Here is a 17,921-nt window from a genome sequence, read left to right on the forward strand (position 1 = left end):
GCAAACTGACCAAAGTAAAAACCAAACAAAAAAAAAGTAATATTTAAAAATAAGAATCAGATTTCCTGATTCATATCCAGAATTCCTGAAAATCCCGGAACAAATGACCAGAGAGATTTCTGGGTGGAAAAACAACACATGCCTAGGAAAGCTGAGATGTATGTTTCTAATTCTGAAGGAAGAGAAAAAATATACCGAGAAATTAAAAAAGATAATTATGGGAAAAGTACACTACATTAAAAGGCAGCTAAAGAAAGCGTTTGTGTTAGGGCTGAGAAGATACTGGAGAAGTAGAAAAGAGAAAAGGAAAAAAGAATATATGGTTCTTTTTTTTCTTTCAAAACTGTGGAATGATGTGCACAGCATCTTGAATCCTCAGTTTAGCAGATTTAAAGTCAGGCTCCTGGCTTCGCTATACGGAGGGAAAAGGAAGGCAGATGAGAAGTCCAGCAGAGCTGCAGACTGCACCGGGCCGTAGCTGTGTGACAGGTTTCCTGCTCCTGTGTGGCTCTTGCTCTCCTCTGCCTACATTTTATCACTCAGATGTAACAACAGCACTTTGGGGGAAAAAACAGAGATGACCAGAGGGAAAATAAGCAACATTTGCACTTAGATGCAGCAGGAGAACCATCCCACCCTGAGGGAAAGAAGCTATTTATGCCTCCGTCTGCTGCCACCTCTGGCCCTGCCATGGGTGAAGAGGTCGGAGCCTGAGCTCTGGGCTGATGCAGGGCAAGCTTACATGACTTATTCTTATCTGCTTCATTAACAAAAAACCACCGATGTTATAAAAAATAAAACACAAACAGGATATATTTGGGTCTCAAAGACCAGTACTTGTAAGCTGGGAAATGCCTCCTTAATGACTGACTACCCTGAGCTTAACACATTCCCCCCAACCCTGCAATGCAGGGCAGGACCAAGACCCTCCATAATTCTCTAGCCTCCAGCACAGGTCAGACACAGGCCAGCATTCGGGTCACAAAGGAAACTGTAAATCTGGCATTTGATATACTTTTGCCTATTTGTTAGAGATAGCCTTTTATACATCACATGCATAATATGACCTACAATTTATGGGATTTGGACCTACACTGCCAAATAATTCAGCTTTCCAACTCAGTGCCAGGGTCTGGTGCTGTGATAGTCGTATTTTACATGTTACTGTGGGCCCTCTTTTACAGCAAATCAGTGCATTTCCTTCAAAACAAACCCCACAGGTGCTTCCAGGGGTAGTCAACACCAGAAATCAGGCCATCTCAGCAGCATGGACCCCTCAGCCTTCCTCTTGCTCTTCACCATCCTCTTATGCTATCCCAGCCAGCGTCGCCCCCTCAGCCTCCCCTCACATTTTCCAGGTAGTATGAACCAATAAAACATGCACACCATATCTTGAGTCCACGGCTATGGGGGTGTAGGGCGCAGCCTGCTCTGGGAGGGGGCAGCTCTGAGACACGGAGACCTGAGCCACTCTGCCTGAGGCCAGGGGTCACTCCCCGGGATGGAGGCCTTTGGCTGCAGGGAAAAATACTCATGTTCACTCAGAAGCTGTGCTGCATCTACTTGTTATTTTTCGCCCTTAACTTGAAAAACAAAATATTGAATTAATCTAATTCTACAGTCACTGCTTTTGTTTACATTTTTTATAATCTTAAGCTTGTTTTCTAAAATCAGAAAAAAAATTGCTATTCTCAGAAAATAAAATTCTTTTCTTATTTTACTAAGCTTAGGTGATTACTCTTCACTGTGGTTTCAGAAGGGATGATCCAAAATTTTTAATGCTGTTATCATCTGGATGGCGAGAAATGGTGGAAGAACATGTAAAAACAGGTTTTACACTGCAGAGCTTTTAATATGAAATTTTGCCAATCGTGGGACATAGCAAATTGTACAGAGATGCTACAGAAGCAACGTCTCTGGTATTTTCCCACCGCAGCAATGTCCAAACTCCAACGTCATGGCTGTAGATTGATTTTTTAAGGCTTTAAGGAGGTGTAAACTCTGAGCTTCTGGAAACCAAACTAGTTGTAAAGTAAGCAAGATTTTTATAAAATCGCTTGTAATTGTTATCCAACCCTTTTTCTTCAGACGTGGCCACAGACTCACTGCACAGAAGCACTATTTACATACCACTGTGTGAGAAGGCAGGCGGGTTTAAGTTAGACACACGCACAGGGGCGTTACACAAGAGCGATCCCGATTTCGGCACTGCCTCTCCAGCATGATCTGTGTTTTGTGGAAACTTGGTTAAAAATCACAGAAAATGGTACATCCAAAGAAGGAGCTGGGGGGAAGGGAAGCAGAGGACGCGAAGCACATGTGTCTAACTCAAGCTGTTTTGTGAGTTATAACTCCAGCATTCGGTACCAAGCATATGCTATATTTTCTACTTGAAAGCTGACTACCACTTCAAATGAAAATGGTTTTGTATGTGCTGCACCATAAAATTACACAGACACAGAGGTCCACGCTAACTAGCTGTTTACCTCTATGTTCTACCACAGCACATAAGTTATAATTGGAGGAAGGAAACTGCTAGGAGATCCAAAGGCTTTAATTGTTTCAGCATGCAGATGGTTTGCATTACAGCAAATCGACACAGCTCAAGGTCAATCCCTAGTTCAGCAATAGCTGCTTCGGCAAGTGAATTTAGTTTGTTTACGCCTCTTTTGGGAAGGTTTAACGGTTTTGTTACTTATTTTATAGATATTTCTAGGCTTAAAAAATACCGCAACAGGTGAAACTGGAGGAGCGTAGGTTGCCACAGCTATTTCCTTCGTGTCTAGTACTAAGCAATTTTTAGAGCAGCTAAATATAGGTGTTTTCCTACACCATTTGAACACTTTGTTTCAACATGTTCTCTTTTCTGTCACTGACATAAAAACACTCCATCAGACTCATGGAGACATCTGATTTTCCACGCAACCACATTTGCCATGCCACTGCCGCTGCACCTAGAGACTGAGGTCTGAAACAAGTAGTTACTTTTGCCCTTAGCCATCAGTCTGAGCTGCCCCTCTCCCAGAGGTTCCCCGTCCCTCTGCACAGGCAGCTCAGCTGTTCATGAAGCAGCTGCTGAACTGCCTCAGTTTAGGGCTTAGATGGTTAGGATAAACTGGAACCAATTTTGACTTCTTTTTTTTTCTTTTTTTAATAGCACCAGGCTGAAATCTGCCACGGTGCAGCAGCTGCTTCGTCAGCTGAGCCATCCCTCCGGGCAAAATGGAGCTCCCCAAGAGGAAAACAGACTGGGCACCAGGGCAGGGGGGGCTACAGTAGCGATACCAAGGTAAGATGTCACTAGTCAGAGGTTGGAAAGCTCCATGTAGCAGAGGAACACAAAACACTCTGGGGCACAAAGCACCAGCCTGCATGAGCCACAAGCACTTTCTTTTGTGCCATATACCAATTGGATCCCAGATCTGTCCGGGTAGCTGCCATTACAAAGGCAATTCCACCAACACCAACTTAAAAGTTAAAAAACTGCATCTGGCAAAACCAGTGCATTACTTCTGTTTTAAAAGGGATGGTCTTTGTTCCTCACAACTTGTCTGCAAGTTCGCCTGGTCAGTGCTTATTCCCATCAGTTGTATGCTGCCTCCATCGTTTACCCTCTACCTCTTGTCCCACAGGGACAGTGACAGACCCTCACATAATCGTGGGGCAGCACCATGTCTTCCCACCCGCACTCGGTGTCTGGAGTGCCAGACCTGAAGAGAAACCACAGCAATGCATTGCCAAAGAGGGGTTATGTTCGTGTGACTCAACAGATGTACAGATGTGTCTGTATGTCCATATGTCCAGGTAATTTAACACTGCGGGTGCTCCTCCCCTCCCCTGACATGCAACCACATTAGCAGGGTCACAGAATAATTGAGAGATAGGTTGTACTTCAAGGTCAGAAAGTAATCAGTGAACTTGCAGTCCACTTGCAGATCTCCAAATATGTCAGAAATGTCACTGAATGTAACACCACAGCAGAACAATGCTAAAAAGCTCATGCTCTGTCTTGTATGCGTTAGGGTATCTACCTTCATTTCATCTGGATCTGAAAGTCTTTTTAAAAATTATCTGTTTCAAAGACCTGTTTTTAAATTTACTTAGAAAAAACTGCAAAACTTTTAAAAAGAGGCTTGTAGCAAGGCTCTGAGGATTTGAAACAGACAGGCACACCAATGCTGTGAGCCATACCTAAGAATTTCACATCCACATCCTGGAAGCAATCTCCTGCCACAACCCCCCCACGCAGCACTCAGCGGTCCTCAATGTAGCCTTAACATCTGCTTTGGTATCTGCTTTCGGGAGGATCTGCCTCTGTGTGCTTTGCTGCTTTCAAAGGCCTGCCTGCTTTGCTCAGGCCGGCTGGCAGTGTTCACCACCGCTCTGCGGTCAGGCAGATACCCTTACAAGGAAACACAATGATTCACCCCCCTTGGTGGGAGTCCGGCAGGCACATCCACCACTGTAAATCCATTATCCAGATTTACTGAGTCCATTTAAAATAACTTCGGGACGCAAAAGGCAGCCTGAGCTTTAGGTCTAGTTCTTCACATAGATAATAAGCTGAGGTGCATTTACAGGACAGCGTGTGAAGTTTGTCTAGATCCTAACTTGGACACGAGGCTGCAGGCATCTGGGCCAGAAGGCATGTGGCTGCCAAAATGCTTCCAGCAGGCAGCTGGAAGCAGAGCAAACTGCCTCCAGCAGCTCTGCCAACACATTCTGCAGGTCAGCTATTGAAATGATTTGCACATCAGCATATTTCAAATTTCAAATGCAGCCTTTTCCAAAAGACCACAGCAAGAGCATTTGTAAAGAAAGGGCTGTTCTCCAGGGAAAGCAAGTTCCTAAAGAATCCATTTCCTTACTCAAACACCAGAAAGGTGGAAGGTTTTCCTAAAACTGGCACTGAGGGCATATCTGTGACATGAAGATAATTACTGGAAGTAACCGGTGAAACTGCCAAATCTGACTACAGCAGAACTGCCAGAAATTTTTTCCTTCTTAATTGCAGCCAAAAACCACAGGTGACTTAAAAGAAATGAAAGTGTGGGGAAGAGAGTGAAATGACCAGGAAAGACTGCTCTTACGCACAGTGCTTTAGCACAGTCTAGAGGACTTGTCTAGGAAATGCTGCCAACTGTTGGACCATGGCCAACACATCTTAAAATTCTGGTAGCCTGGGGTGGGTGGGATGGAGGCACACACACTTCCTTCGCATCAGAGGCTCGTGTCCGCTAACCTCTCTTTCTGGCTTGGGATGCGGGGCAGTTCCTGTCCCCAGCTCTGGGACATGCTGCGCTGGCTCCCCAGCAGGCAATCTCGGTCTGAAGAAGACTCAAAACTGCAAGTTGAGGACACTTCAATGAAAAAAAAGAAGATGGTTAATAGATGTTTACAAACTGTTAGTGAAACTGGATCTGTTGTGGCAAAACTCTGCTCTCACCAAATCCGTTCGACCCTACATCCCCTTTTTCAATGTCTAACCTAATGCAGTGATTCTCAAACCCAAAAGTGGGGCTACCCTGGGAGGTCAGGATGCTGTGATGGGAGGCAGAGGCAAGACAAGAATAAGAAATCCAGATGGCTCATGTCAGCCCCTCTTGTCCCTTTTCTGTTTCTCTCTTCCTCTTTCTTTACCGGTGAAGGTCTCTCCTCTCTCCAGCCCCACCATGGGGGATGTGCACATGGGACAAGCTACTCCTGCATAGGATGGAAGAACCTGGCAGCAAGGGGGTGAAACCCAGCAGCTTGGGGCGGTGCGGGTTGATGTGGGGGAAGCTGTGGGAGCTGTGCAGCCCGGCACAACTTGGGAGGTTCCTGCTGGGAGATGGAGTGCAGGATCTCAGAAAGATGATTCAGCTGAAGGAGAGGACCCCTGACCTACCCCCAAAGACTAACATTAAGGACAATTCTCAGACAGACAGCAGCTGCCTAATTGCAACTGGAAATATGGATCCTAGGTATTTCCAAAACACTTATGCCTTGTATTCATTCACTCCAATAAATCGTTCCTGTCTCTAGCCGTATCTGTTAATTGTGGGGAAAAGAATATAAAGAACTCAGTAAAATCATAGTTCACTAATGCAGCTGTCAGAGATTTTATCCCTTCCACTGTCTCATACTGAGTTACCTCTGAATTTACCCTATCCATAATCCTCAATTTTAAGAATTCACCCTTGCTTTCCTTCCCCAGATTACAGATTATTTAACAAATTCAGGAATATTCATAGAATTTATGGGTAAAGCATAAAGAAGAAACAATCAAGCTCTCAGAATGTACCTCTGTGCCACACAGTGCATTTATTCACCCATAATACTTCGCAAGAAAGAGCTGATACTCAATGTGACTGCGAGCAGCAGCTAGGCAATGAACATTATTCACAATGTCACCCTTTCCAAAAACAGCTTCTACTTCTGACTCCCCAGACTGAGACGTATTTGAGGTAAAATGAAATAGCAGGTTTGCATGCTGTGGGCACCTCCCTCACCCTAGAAGAAGGAAGAAAAGAAAGCTGGAGGCGAAAGACTAAAAATTAAATCAGCACATCTGAAAACCAAGGCCAAATTGACTTGCTGAAGGCCATATCTAATCAGTCATTAGTAGAGCAAGGACTGTAAATCTGGCCTTCTCAGTCCCAGTTTCATGCTCTAATTCCTACCTCCAACAAATTGCTTTATAATAATCATAAGACCTTACTGATTAGTCATATACGCAGATAAGGAAATCTCTCTCCAAGGTTACTGTAAAGGAGAATATTAGTCAGGATGGCAAAAGGAAGGTCGAGGGCAGAGGACAGTGCAAATGGAAGGCTCAGAGTGGAGTGTGGACTGAGCAGTGTTCCTCTAAACACAAATTTAGCAGTACTGGGAAATGTAAAAGTAGTGTTCAGCCTTGCTATACATTGGTCTTCCTTCCCCAGAGAATAATGTTGCAGAATTGTCTGATAAGGTTGTTGTGATAGAAAAGCCCAGTGAAATCAAGACAACATAGTTTTATCCTGAGGTCAGCTAGGTGAGGTCAGCCCCAGGCAGGATGCACGGTGCTGACCTCATCCTGCTGCCCCATGGTAACTATCACCACTGCTTTGTTCTCACTTAGTATTGTAAAGCAAAATAATCAATGATGGTATTTATCTTGCTGTAAATAAACGCTCTGTTAGAGAAGACTAAGACTTAAAATGGGATTGACCATGGCTAAATACACACTTGCAAGCACCGGCAGAGAAAGAGCTGGAGAAGCATAGGATATGATTTAGGCAAAGCAAACAATTGTACCCAGTTATCCAGCTGACTGCAGCACATCAGTAAGCAAAACACTTGAAATGGGCATATGTAGTGGTCCATCGGTTCACAAAACTAGTTGTAATGTATGTGTTTGAAGATCTCTTGAGGTCCCATGATGGAAGGTTTTTCTCAAGCATAAAGGGGAGATGATTTTTTCCATTTTTCTCTAGGGGTTATCCACACAGGGCAGGCATGCAGAGACCAGCTGGATTAATCTTCTTGGGGCACTGCCCAGTGTCCAAGCAGCATGGCTCCAGGATCGCCTGGGACAGGAGCTGATCCAAAACCTATCCTTAGGAGAGGCCTCTTGATTAAGAAGCAGGTCATAAGAAATCATGAAACAAGTCATAAGAAATCTAAAGGTCACAGGTGAAAGGTGATCAAGATGCAAAACTACCTCTGGATCAAAAATTTCATCTGGACTATCACAACCATAATGTAAGGTGATTATCTTGAATGAAGCAATGAAAGGATTTTCTCTCATTTTCGAAAGGGTTGTTACATCGTTTGTGAAATAAACATTCACAGGAATTAAAAAAAAAAGAACGCACAACTGATTGCCAACATATTCTCTGTAGAACAAACCATATCTAAAAAGCTTTTAGGAGTCTACATTTTGAAGCCTTGTCTCTGCCTTCAGAAGAAGCAACACAACAGCCTTTAGTATCTGGGCAGCTTCTTTTGCCTGGCAGTAAAGGATCAGAGGCCACAGGAACCAGAAGTGCAGGATCCCATTGGGACCTCTGCTGCAGGAACAGAGGCTTACAGTAGCTTAAGTAAAAAGGGAGAAGGAAACACAGTAAAGTAACTATTGCTCGAGATCTCCCACAAGTGGCACGAGAACCCAGTATGTTTTGATCTTGGGAAAACCAGCTACTTCTCTATGCTTTGGGTAGGAATAAGAGGACTACTCCCCAGAAGTTTAACTAGTATGTCTTTGTTGCCATTGCTTTTAAATGACATATAACTGGTGACAGTTTACTCCTTCCCAGTAAATATACTGAAGCATTAGCACTTAATGCATTGCTGAATATTTACTTGCTTATACACACTATATGCAGAGTAAATGGGGAACATGTAAGTCCTCATCCACACCTCCTATGGAGCAGACTGACATGAGACAACGCATGCAAGAATGGAGCTTCACTGTAGAACGAGATGCCTGGGAGAAGGGGAACCACCATGCAGCACACACGTGGCGCTGGGGAGGAACTGAGCTCATGCAAACGGGTGGGCTCCTCTGCACCGAGTCTGCAAGAGTCTGGAGGGCAGCATTTAGGCAGCATCCCCAGTTAGAGGAAGCCATGAATCAGTAAGGAAAAATGCTACCTCCTGTCGTTTGATTCTTACTCTCTGGGAAGCAAGGCGTTACATTCCTGTAAGATAAACAGGACTGCATCAGAACAACATAGGGCTCTGTTCTCTACCTGTTTTCCTAACAGCTGTCTGTGGGGCTGCTGGTTGGCAAGCTGCTTGGATCAAAAACTGGGAACACATATTTTCCTATCTTCACCCAGCAATGTTATCATTAAAAATAATCAAAAGCCACTCCCCACCTTCCTTCCCCACCAGGGAAGGTTTTGCATCATACCCTTCCTGCACTGAGTCAAAAGGCAGCAGAGATCTCTGTACATTTCCAACAGCTACTAATGCCATAAGTCAACAAAACAAGCTTGATACTGTAAAACAAAACAAAAAAAAAAAGGAAAAGAGAGAGTGTGAAGCTCCAAGAATATTTTAGGCAATCTGGATGAGAAAATGGGATGCGAGTTTCACAACAGTTCTGACTTTCTCTTCTAATCAGCTCTTGCTGCCACCTTGTTATTTGCTTAGGGTAGGTCTACATGGGGTGAATTAAGTAGTCCACAGTCATGTCACCAGCCCAGCTACCTTCCGGAACATTCAAATGCAAAATAAAATCAGCCTCGTGAATGAGCGCACTAGAAGGTGTGTGATATTAAATACTTCTTTGGGCCGTTGTCCTGCTTGGAAACGAGTCACCTCTGTGGTTTAATAGATGAGGACAGACCTGGCGCGGCTGCTGGCAATTCCATTTTCACTGAGGCTTTTTATGGATATAAAGTAAATAATAAGGCAGCCTGTGAAGGGGGGCATGAAAACCACTGTCACCCTGTTTACCAGCCTATCTCTAACAGAAAGGTGGATTTCAGTTGTCCATCTGTCATCTACAGCACATGGACTTTTGAGAAAAGTCGGTGTTAGGATTGCACCAGGACAGACTTGCAGGGGCCACCGCTCAGCCCCCACTTACCAGTTTCCCAGCCAGTGCTCATTTTCTTTGCACGTTTTGAGGGTTGAGTAAGGCACTCAAGACACTGTTGTAGTTAGTGATTTATCACCCAATAACCGTGCAACTTCCATGTACAATCATAATCTACAACGTATAGCAGCAAAATACCCCTCTTCAAGCATGCACGTTTTGATGAAGGCAGCCAACATTTTCATTCCATTTGCCTACACATGCCCCATCAAAACCAATCGTCCTAGCGATTCTTGTCCTGATCTGCATGTTGAAAATCTACCCCAAAGATAAGAAAGAAATCGTGCTCATCTCTTCACTGCAAACTATCACAAGTCCAACCCTCAGGATGCTGGCTTGTTGCCAGCCCCCCCCTGCACTTGCTCAGGCAGAGCCTGGCCACCCCTCACATCGGTGTGCAGCTATATCATACTGTATAACATACACAATACACAGAACTTAGCGATTTAGGGGACTGGTTCTCCTTGAACATTTTCTTCGACAAGATTAGGCAATGCCATTTGAGTATCGTAGAGCCACCTGGAATGCATGGTACGTGCAAGCCTGTATTACTTGTATTAAATTTGTACTGTGATCATCTGTGCTCTGCTGAGCTGGCTGAGATACTGGGAAGATATTAATAACTTTGAATTAGGAAGAAAACTGCCACAATAAAAAAATGCAGTTGGTATTTTACATCCTACACCTGGCACAACACTGACAGGAGAAACTGGAAAGGATTGTGAAAATATGTGTGTGGCAAGAATAGTCTGTATTAGAAATAAATGGTGGAATAAGAATATTGATCTTATAATGACAGCTGACAAAACAGCAGGTCGAAGCTGGCCACATTACTAGGGAAACACATTGTTTTCTAGGGAGACTATACAAATGTCTTGAATATGAAAACACATAACCATGCAAAAATCAAAAGTGCATTTTAAAAGTTCCCCTCATCTAAAAGCAGTATTTTCCTGTAATTTGAAGCCTTGTCTGTTTCTTCTACGTAACTAGAAAATCAGAGCCGTTTGACTGGAGTTGATCTGGTTGCTAAACAACCTATAATTGATCTCTGGGTTTCAGCCATATGCTCTTTAAGCAGTGAGCTTGCTACCTTCCTCTTTGAAAGGTCAAGCCGCTATAGTACCCAAGTACCTTAAAAAAAGGACCCAAGAGTTTAAAGATATATTTACTGATGAAAATGTGTGATTTTTAAATAATGTTTTAAAACCATAGTGGTGTAACAATATGACTCTGCTTCTGCAGGCTGAAAATTCCCTTCAGGTGCCAACAAGCTGAAGTCCACTCTGTTAAAAATATCAAGTCCAGTATTATGTTATTTGGTGGTATGATGATACAGGTCCACTCAATATGTGCCTCCTCATCCAGTCTTTACTGATTGGGCTTTAAGATCCACTTGTCTTTTTAAGAAGCCCTCCTTCTTTAAATGCATCTTTTGGACCTGTCCTACTTGCATTATTCAACTACTGCCTTATTCACCATTGGCCCAAGAGTTTATTCGGACTGCTCTAGCAAACCTGACAGACTATTTCATGATGCCTACTCCACAGAATACTAAAGAAGTCCAAATATCTGATACAGTAAATTGGACTTCTTAAAAATGTTGCAATGACTTATAATTTAAAGATCTCATGTCAGTACTGTGCAAGGCCTGTATTAGTAATACTCCCGTGAAGGAAGGCTGCAGACGGTAGTGGCAGAACTTTTGTGGATACTCTCAAATTATTTTTTGAAAGCTTGGGACTAATTTCTAGTCTATATAACCTAGCAAGGCTTTTATTTATGCCAAATGGATTTCCCTAAAAGCAGCCTGAGCAATATACGCAATTAGAACTGAAATCAGCTCCAGGTTTAGTTTAAAATTTTTCCCAGTCACTGGCAAAAATGAAACTACACTCCGCCTGCCAAAACAAACATCATTCAGTTTTCCTCTTTTCCTTTCAACTACTACCAAGCATAATCAGGTTTAGCAGAGATCTGAATTACACAGGCCATAAAAACCCAAGTCCCTGTACAGAGTACACACCACTACCAAGAGTTAGTATGGGAGAGCAGTCAACAGCTCAACAGTAGCTTTCATTATTAATCAAGAGCTGTACACATCTCCACTGCGATATTTTTCTCTGTATTATCCATTTTTCCCAAAGGCGATATTTTTGAAAAGAGATGTCCAACTACTTCACTTCTGAGTAGGAAGAACTGAAGCTACTTTCAATTCCAGTTACATTCAGATGGTAATGTCAGTGCCCATCCAGGTCCAGAAGTTTCTATATTTGCGCCATGACATCCTCTCAGTCTTCTCCAAAACAGTTCATGCATTTGGAAGCAACCTGGGGGGTGTATTATCCAAGCCACTTGGGACAGCCTATATCCCTTTCTATACTTTACCAAGTGCCTCAGGTCTTGTACAAACCTCATCTCTGACCACACTCTGTCTTTGGGAAAATTTGAGTGCAGTGAGACCTCTTTGGAAGGCATGCCACCTTGAAGGAGAAAAGAAATAGTATCTGTGGATCATACATAAGAAATTCCAACATTTTGATCTACCTGGGGTGGAGAAAAAAAACAGGAAAAAATGAAAGTCCACATAATGGCTTTGATACGTCTTAGACTTTGAGAAGCCCTTGGCAGTGTCAGTCAGAACGTGTTGCTCCTGTAATGGGCAACGTGGTAGCACAGGAGAGGATGGCTGGAAAGGGGCTCTATTCATCCCGCTCTGCTCATTCCTGGAGGAAACTGGCAGCTCTTTCCACAGCTTTTTGTGAGTGCTCTGCTGCAAGATTACAGAGAACCTATATCCGTCATTTCCTCTTTAATCTTTATAGGAAGCCTTTTCAGGAGGGAAACATTTAAGGCCACACAATTAGCAAAACACCATCCCCTTTTCACCCTTTTCACCTGAGCCATATATTTCTGCCATCAAGTACTTGAAGTATGTTTGAAATGGTGAGTTTCATTTACAAATATTTAACCCTGCAGCCTTTGTGATCTCTCAAAATAGCCACATAATGGAATTTCCTAGACCTTTTTCTAACTAAATATACGTGCGTGTGTATATATAGAGAGAGGGAGTTCAGGCCACTTAAGCTCCAATGAAGTGTTAACAAAGTCAAGCAGCACGTCCATATTCCAGATTCTGAGACTATCCGACCACTCATGGATGCACCAAAGGGGTCCAGTCACTGGTGGAATTGCACAGGATGGAAATCCCTTGGAAATCTGTTGACTGCATTTGCAAACTGAGCAGTTAAGAGTCTGTAAGAAATTCTTCTTCCCCATAAAGGAAATCCTAAACCCAGATTCTCAACTGTGGTTCAACAAGATGTTTGTTTGGGGTTATTTGGAGTTCAAGGTGTTCCAACCACACCATGATACCCAGCCCCTTGTGCTGACAGCACTGTTCACAAGCTGTGTTGCAAAGAAAAGAGCTGACTGGGCTTTGCAAGAGCAACCTTTGGGGGCCACACCACTTCCCTGACCCATATTAAAACACATTGTCCAAAAGCAGCAGTACTGGCACCACTGGGAGTGCAAGGGCAGGGGGGAACATGCAAGTGTACAGGCATGAACGAGCATCCAGGACTGGGAACTACAGCTGAGCTGCAAGCTCTGCTGCAGTCAGGGCGCCACAAGGTCTCTGCAGCAGGACAAAGTGCAGTTTACATGACCCAGATCAAGTAGGAGATAACTCACTTTGCCCAATGGGTCTAAAATGGTCTTAGTCCTTACAGAGTTAGGTCTCAAATAATTTGCCTACCATCATACTCAGAGCAATCATCTACCTGTGTGGAAAAAGTTATGCAAGTATAAAGGTGCCATGTCACTTTACGAGAAGAGATCTAAGCTGTACCAGCATCAGAATGCAAAAATAACAACTTCAAACTAGTGCTTTGCCCACATAAAATTATTTTAACAAAAAAAAATTACACTTCAAAACAAAATGGTTATCCCAGAAGGAAGAAAATGCACAAAGCCCAGGACTAAGGCTTGTTAGCGAGGCATTCCTCTCCATATATACTATAAATTTCCAGCAGTTCTCCTAAATTCCCCTCACATTTTCAGTCAACGCTCACTGTATGGCTGGGATATCCTCAAAATATATGCACGATCTTTGCAACTATGCACTTTACTAGCATAGCTCATGCAAAATTAACTGGTTTTGCATACCATGTGATGTGCAAAAGCAGGCATCACTGGGACACTTATCAGTTTGCTTCTCACTGAAGACTATTCCGTGCCAAGTATCTGATGCCTACACAGCAAATACTGCGTGGTGCAACTCGAGCAGCTCTGTAAAGTAAAGCAAGTGGTGCTGAGAACCCCAAATCCTCAATATAAACACTTCACAGGTTCTACTTAAGACTATGTCTGTCTTGATCCTGCGGACTGAATGCCCATTAGTGGTCTAAGCATGTTAGGTAGGCCCCTGGAGTGCCTCTTAGAGGTTTCAGGAAGCAGCTTAATTTTCATGTGAAAGGGAATTAAGTTTTTGTGGTCTAAGACTGCTCGTTGATATCAACCAAAGCAAGGGAAGTGAGGTCAACTGGACAATTTGTTTCATAGCACACTCCTGCATCTAACTAACACCCTGAGACTAGACACCATTCACAGAATAAGAATGCAAGAATAATTTTGTAAAGGAAATAGATTCAGCATTTTACCCATCCTCTACTCCTGCGTTATCTTATACTAAACACCTACTCAGTTGTATATGTGAGACAGAGGTTCAAACTTTAAACAGAAAGGAAAAATCACCTTAAGGCTGAGACTAAGTCCAGAAAATTTTAGCATGGAAGGCAAAAGTAATTTTGAAAAGGCCGCTGAGCTGGGAGTTGTATTTCACTAAACAGTAACCTGTAAACACGAGCTCTTGTAAAAATGTTTCCATACACAGATCTTAAAATGATTTTTAAAAATTCTAGCTCTTTTTTACCTACAAGAAGTCTAGAAAGACAAAGTGGTATAGGCAGGTAGGTTGCAGAGCTGGGGGTGAATGCAAACCTTGCAGTCTCCATCGGTGGCTGTGTCAGCACTGTGCAAGTGGGACAGCCATGCCACGAGGAAAATCACTTCACCCAGTAGGAAACTCTCCAGGTTTTGTGCACAGAAATGATTGCTGTTCCAAAATCAATGGATGATGAATGCTGAAAATAGCGTTTGAATCCTTACTTACTTGTATCAGTTGTCAGACACACACTGACCCAGACAGCTAGTGAGGAAAATGAAGATATGCACACAACTGCCATCCACAGCAACCAGCCAAGTTGTGACTTCTTCCAAGAGGAAGGAATCAGCAGGAAAAAAACAGTACTACTTTGATCCAATCTTGTTGCACACAAACAAACACACACCTTCCCTGAGTACTGTAAGGCTCGCACAGCAAGAAAGTTTCCTTGCTCAGTATTTATAGCCACTTTACCCAAAACAGCACTAGTTCATTCTTAGATCTCTCATAGCCACGCTGTACGTGCCTTTTTGAGTATATACAGCTTTTATTGGCCTTCTCTTTCTGCTCTTGTGGTATTTTCTTGCTGATAGTCACCCACACCTGTGTTGCCATGTCCTTCCTCCTCCTCACCCCTGCTACTCCTCCTTGCAGCATCTGAGTTACTCCCCTTCGCTCTTCCCAACAGCAAGACACGAGGAGCTCACAAGACAGTGTGTCCTCAGTCGCAGTTTGGGAGGCTGGAGCAAGCATCTCCCCTACCAAATAAACGTTGCACTTGCAGAGAAAATTCAGTGCTGAGCTGGAGCAAGCGCAGCAAGGGCACTGAGAAATTTTGGTGCCCTCTCAGAAGTTTCTACTGGTTAGGTGAAAATGTTTAAGCGCTTAACATCTGATTAAGTCTGGGTGGACTTTCGTGGAATACAAAAGTTAAATGCATTTGAAAATGCAGAGAGGCACGATTTAACTAGCACAATCCAACATTTATCACAGCACTAAAGGTCTACAAGGGCTCATTATCACTGTATGAACCTCCTCCTCAGGGGACCCCCACCTCCGTCTGCAGAAACGTATTGCTTTGATGTGTTCCCTGAACAAAGAGAAAGGTCCTGATGCCGAGGGTGAAACGCAAGCAGTGATGCTCTGTGGTGGTTTAAGGAAGGAAATGAGGAGGCACACTGTGACCCATTGAAGCTGCTGGGGAATCCAGGCAAGGAAATTTGAAGTTACCTTTAGAGGGATTTAATAAGAACTGGGGGATTAACACCAAGCCCAGACAAAACCAGTAGGATGTTTAATGGTCACAAATAGCCAAGCTCTCAGTTTTATTTGCCTCTCTTTGGCACTACACCCAGCAGCACAGGGCACCTGGGTCATCAAGCTCACTTTGTGAGCTGCTGCACGGTATGGCTAAGTCTTTCTGAAAAGGAGCTCTGTCCTTATGTTCTCATCCCCTGCCGTACGTGCCTGCTCTGACCCCACAGTGACCCAAACCAAGGAAAAAATACCTTTTTTGTGGGACGACTATTCAGCCAGTTTTGCTGAAAACTAATTGGAGCAGGAGTGACCCAGCTGGCAGCAGGCAGTTGCAGCTCGACCCAGCTGTACTGTAAAATCACAGCACTGGGTGGGAAATTTATCTTTGCTGGCCATGCCTAAGTGAGACATTCTTCCCAAGCAGCTGGGTGAGGCAGGCAGACCACACTTCGTTACAGAGCTGACAAGAGAAAGAAGTAATTACATGAACATGAGATCTATTACCTGACTGTTGTAAGATGGATCTAAGGTGTCATGTGGAGCGAGGCAGTCCATTAATTTTCCATTCTGCCGGCAGCCCAGGTGCACCAGATCTCGGCAGTGAGCATGGCAGGTGTATCTGCAATCTGAAACACGCACACAGACACAGGGGAAAAAAAAAAAGTGTTTAGAAATGTATTTGCTGCAGGCAGAACCTACGAGCAAGGCACATCCTCATTTGCCACGTGACCTCACAGGAACTACCACCTCTTGGCTGAATCTCCCTGTCTGAACGTAGAGATAATAATAGTTACATATTACTGGAGATGTGAATTCACTGGAGCGAAGGTGACAGTGCAGCACACCTCAGTGTCACACTGACACGGCTGCAGTGATGCAGTCCGCTAGTTAGACCGGGGCTGCCTTGGTGAGATGGTTTTTTGCAAAAAATCTGTGCCAGACACTAGGTATTAGCTGCTGTAATGTAAGCAAGGGGCCATTCTCAGAAAAGACACAACATTTATGATTTTTGGACAAAAACCTCTACGCAAGTACAGTCAATATTACGTGGTTTTACATGTTTTAAGCATAGGTTCTCTTAAGAATATGCACATGAATATTGAAAATGGAATGAGGAGCTTATCTGAACTTGCTAAATCACAAAGTCGCCTTCAGGAACAATTCAGAAATTTCACTTGCTGGCTAACAAAATCGACTAAGATGGCTATTAGAAACATAAATTCATGATAACTGAGGCAGGTGGCTGCCTCTCTAGTAAGAAATCAGATGATTCATATGGCCTCTAATCTCAGGCAGAGAATCACTTTAACAGTATTTGCAAAAACAACCTGTATTTGCCCTGAAGCCTTGTTGTGTTTGCTGTTTCTCTGTGTAAGTTGGGCAGAGTTCACGATACCACCTTTGTCTAGTGCTGAATGAAACTTTCTATTTTTAGGTTTTAAATTGTTTATGATTTTGCCAAAGAGCAACCACTTGTACTTCAAGTTTCCTTGCTGGGGAACATCATGCTGTTTGTCTTAGAACATTTCGGCTAAAACAATTCAGCCATTTCCAAGAATGACTTTTGGAGGAAATGCTTTCATTTTCCCTAACCAAACTACTCTTTAAAATACTTTTTGCTTTACACTTCCCTGGTTTATAGCAAAAGCTGAATTCTGGATGGGCTTTTTTCTGTTCCCTTACCAGCCTCTCAAAAATCTCAGTTTCCCTTATGTTTGATTAGATTCTTATTATCGTTCCTGAAGGATAAATTCTTCAAGGTTCCCATTTCCAATCAATACTTGCACTAAGGCAAGATTAAATGTATTTTATTTGGCATGAAGTCTACCAATACAAAATCAACCTGTCAAAGCTTTTCCAACACCAGTGACCCAGCAGTGTGAGTCCACCCTGAATCAGCACTCTGGATCAGATAACTAGGATGCTTCTGATTTTAAACTAGACTGAGTATATCACAATAATATATCTCAAGTCACACTTCTCTTGGGATATTAGCAAATAGCCTCAGCTAATTATGGGGCAAGAATAAATGCAGTATAAATCAAGACACTGAATAAAGACTCTAACTCTCTAAAACCATCTTGTATTTAATGCAGAATTTGGAAAACATAAAGCAAAATAGGCAGAAGACTGCAGAGGGAAAAATGGATA

The 17,921-nt window shown here is 43.2% G+C and overlaps 1 protein-coding gene across 1 annotated transcript in view; it reads right to left on the reverse strand.

Annotated features, from left to right (window-relative positions):
• Nucleotides 1-16,421, reverse strand: part of RASSF3 (Ras association domain family member 3) — a 77,867-nt gene extending 61,446 nt beyond the window's left edge. Inside the window, exon 1 of the mRNA XM_075080910.1 lies at nt 16,275-16,421. Coding sequence (XP_074937011.1) covers nt 16,275-16,325 — 51 coding nt within the window. The 5' untranslated portion in view covers nt 16,326-16,421. The remainder of the gene's footprint in view (nt 1-16,274) is intronic.
• Nucleotides 16,422-17,921: the final 1,500 nt, after the last annotated feature.

This window comes from Phalacrocorax aristotelis, chromosome 1 (assembly GCF_949628215.1).
Source record: "Phalacrocorax aristotelis chromosome 1, bGulAri2.1, whole genome shotgun sequence".
NCBI lineage: Eukaryota > Metazoa > Chordata > Aves > Suliformes > Phalacrocoracidae > Phalacrocorax > Phalacrocorax aristotelis.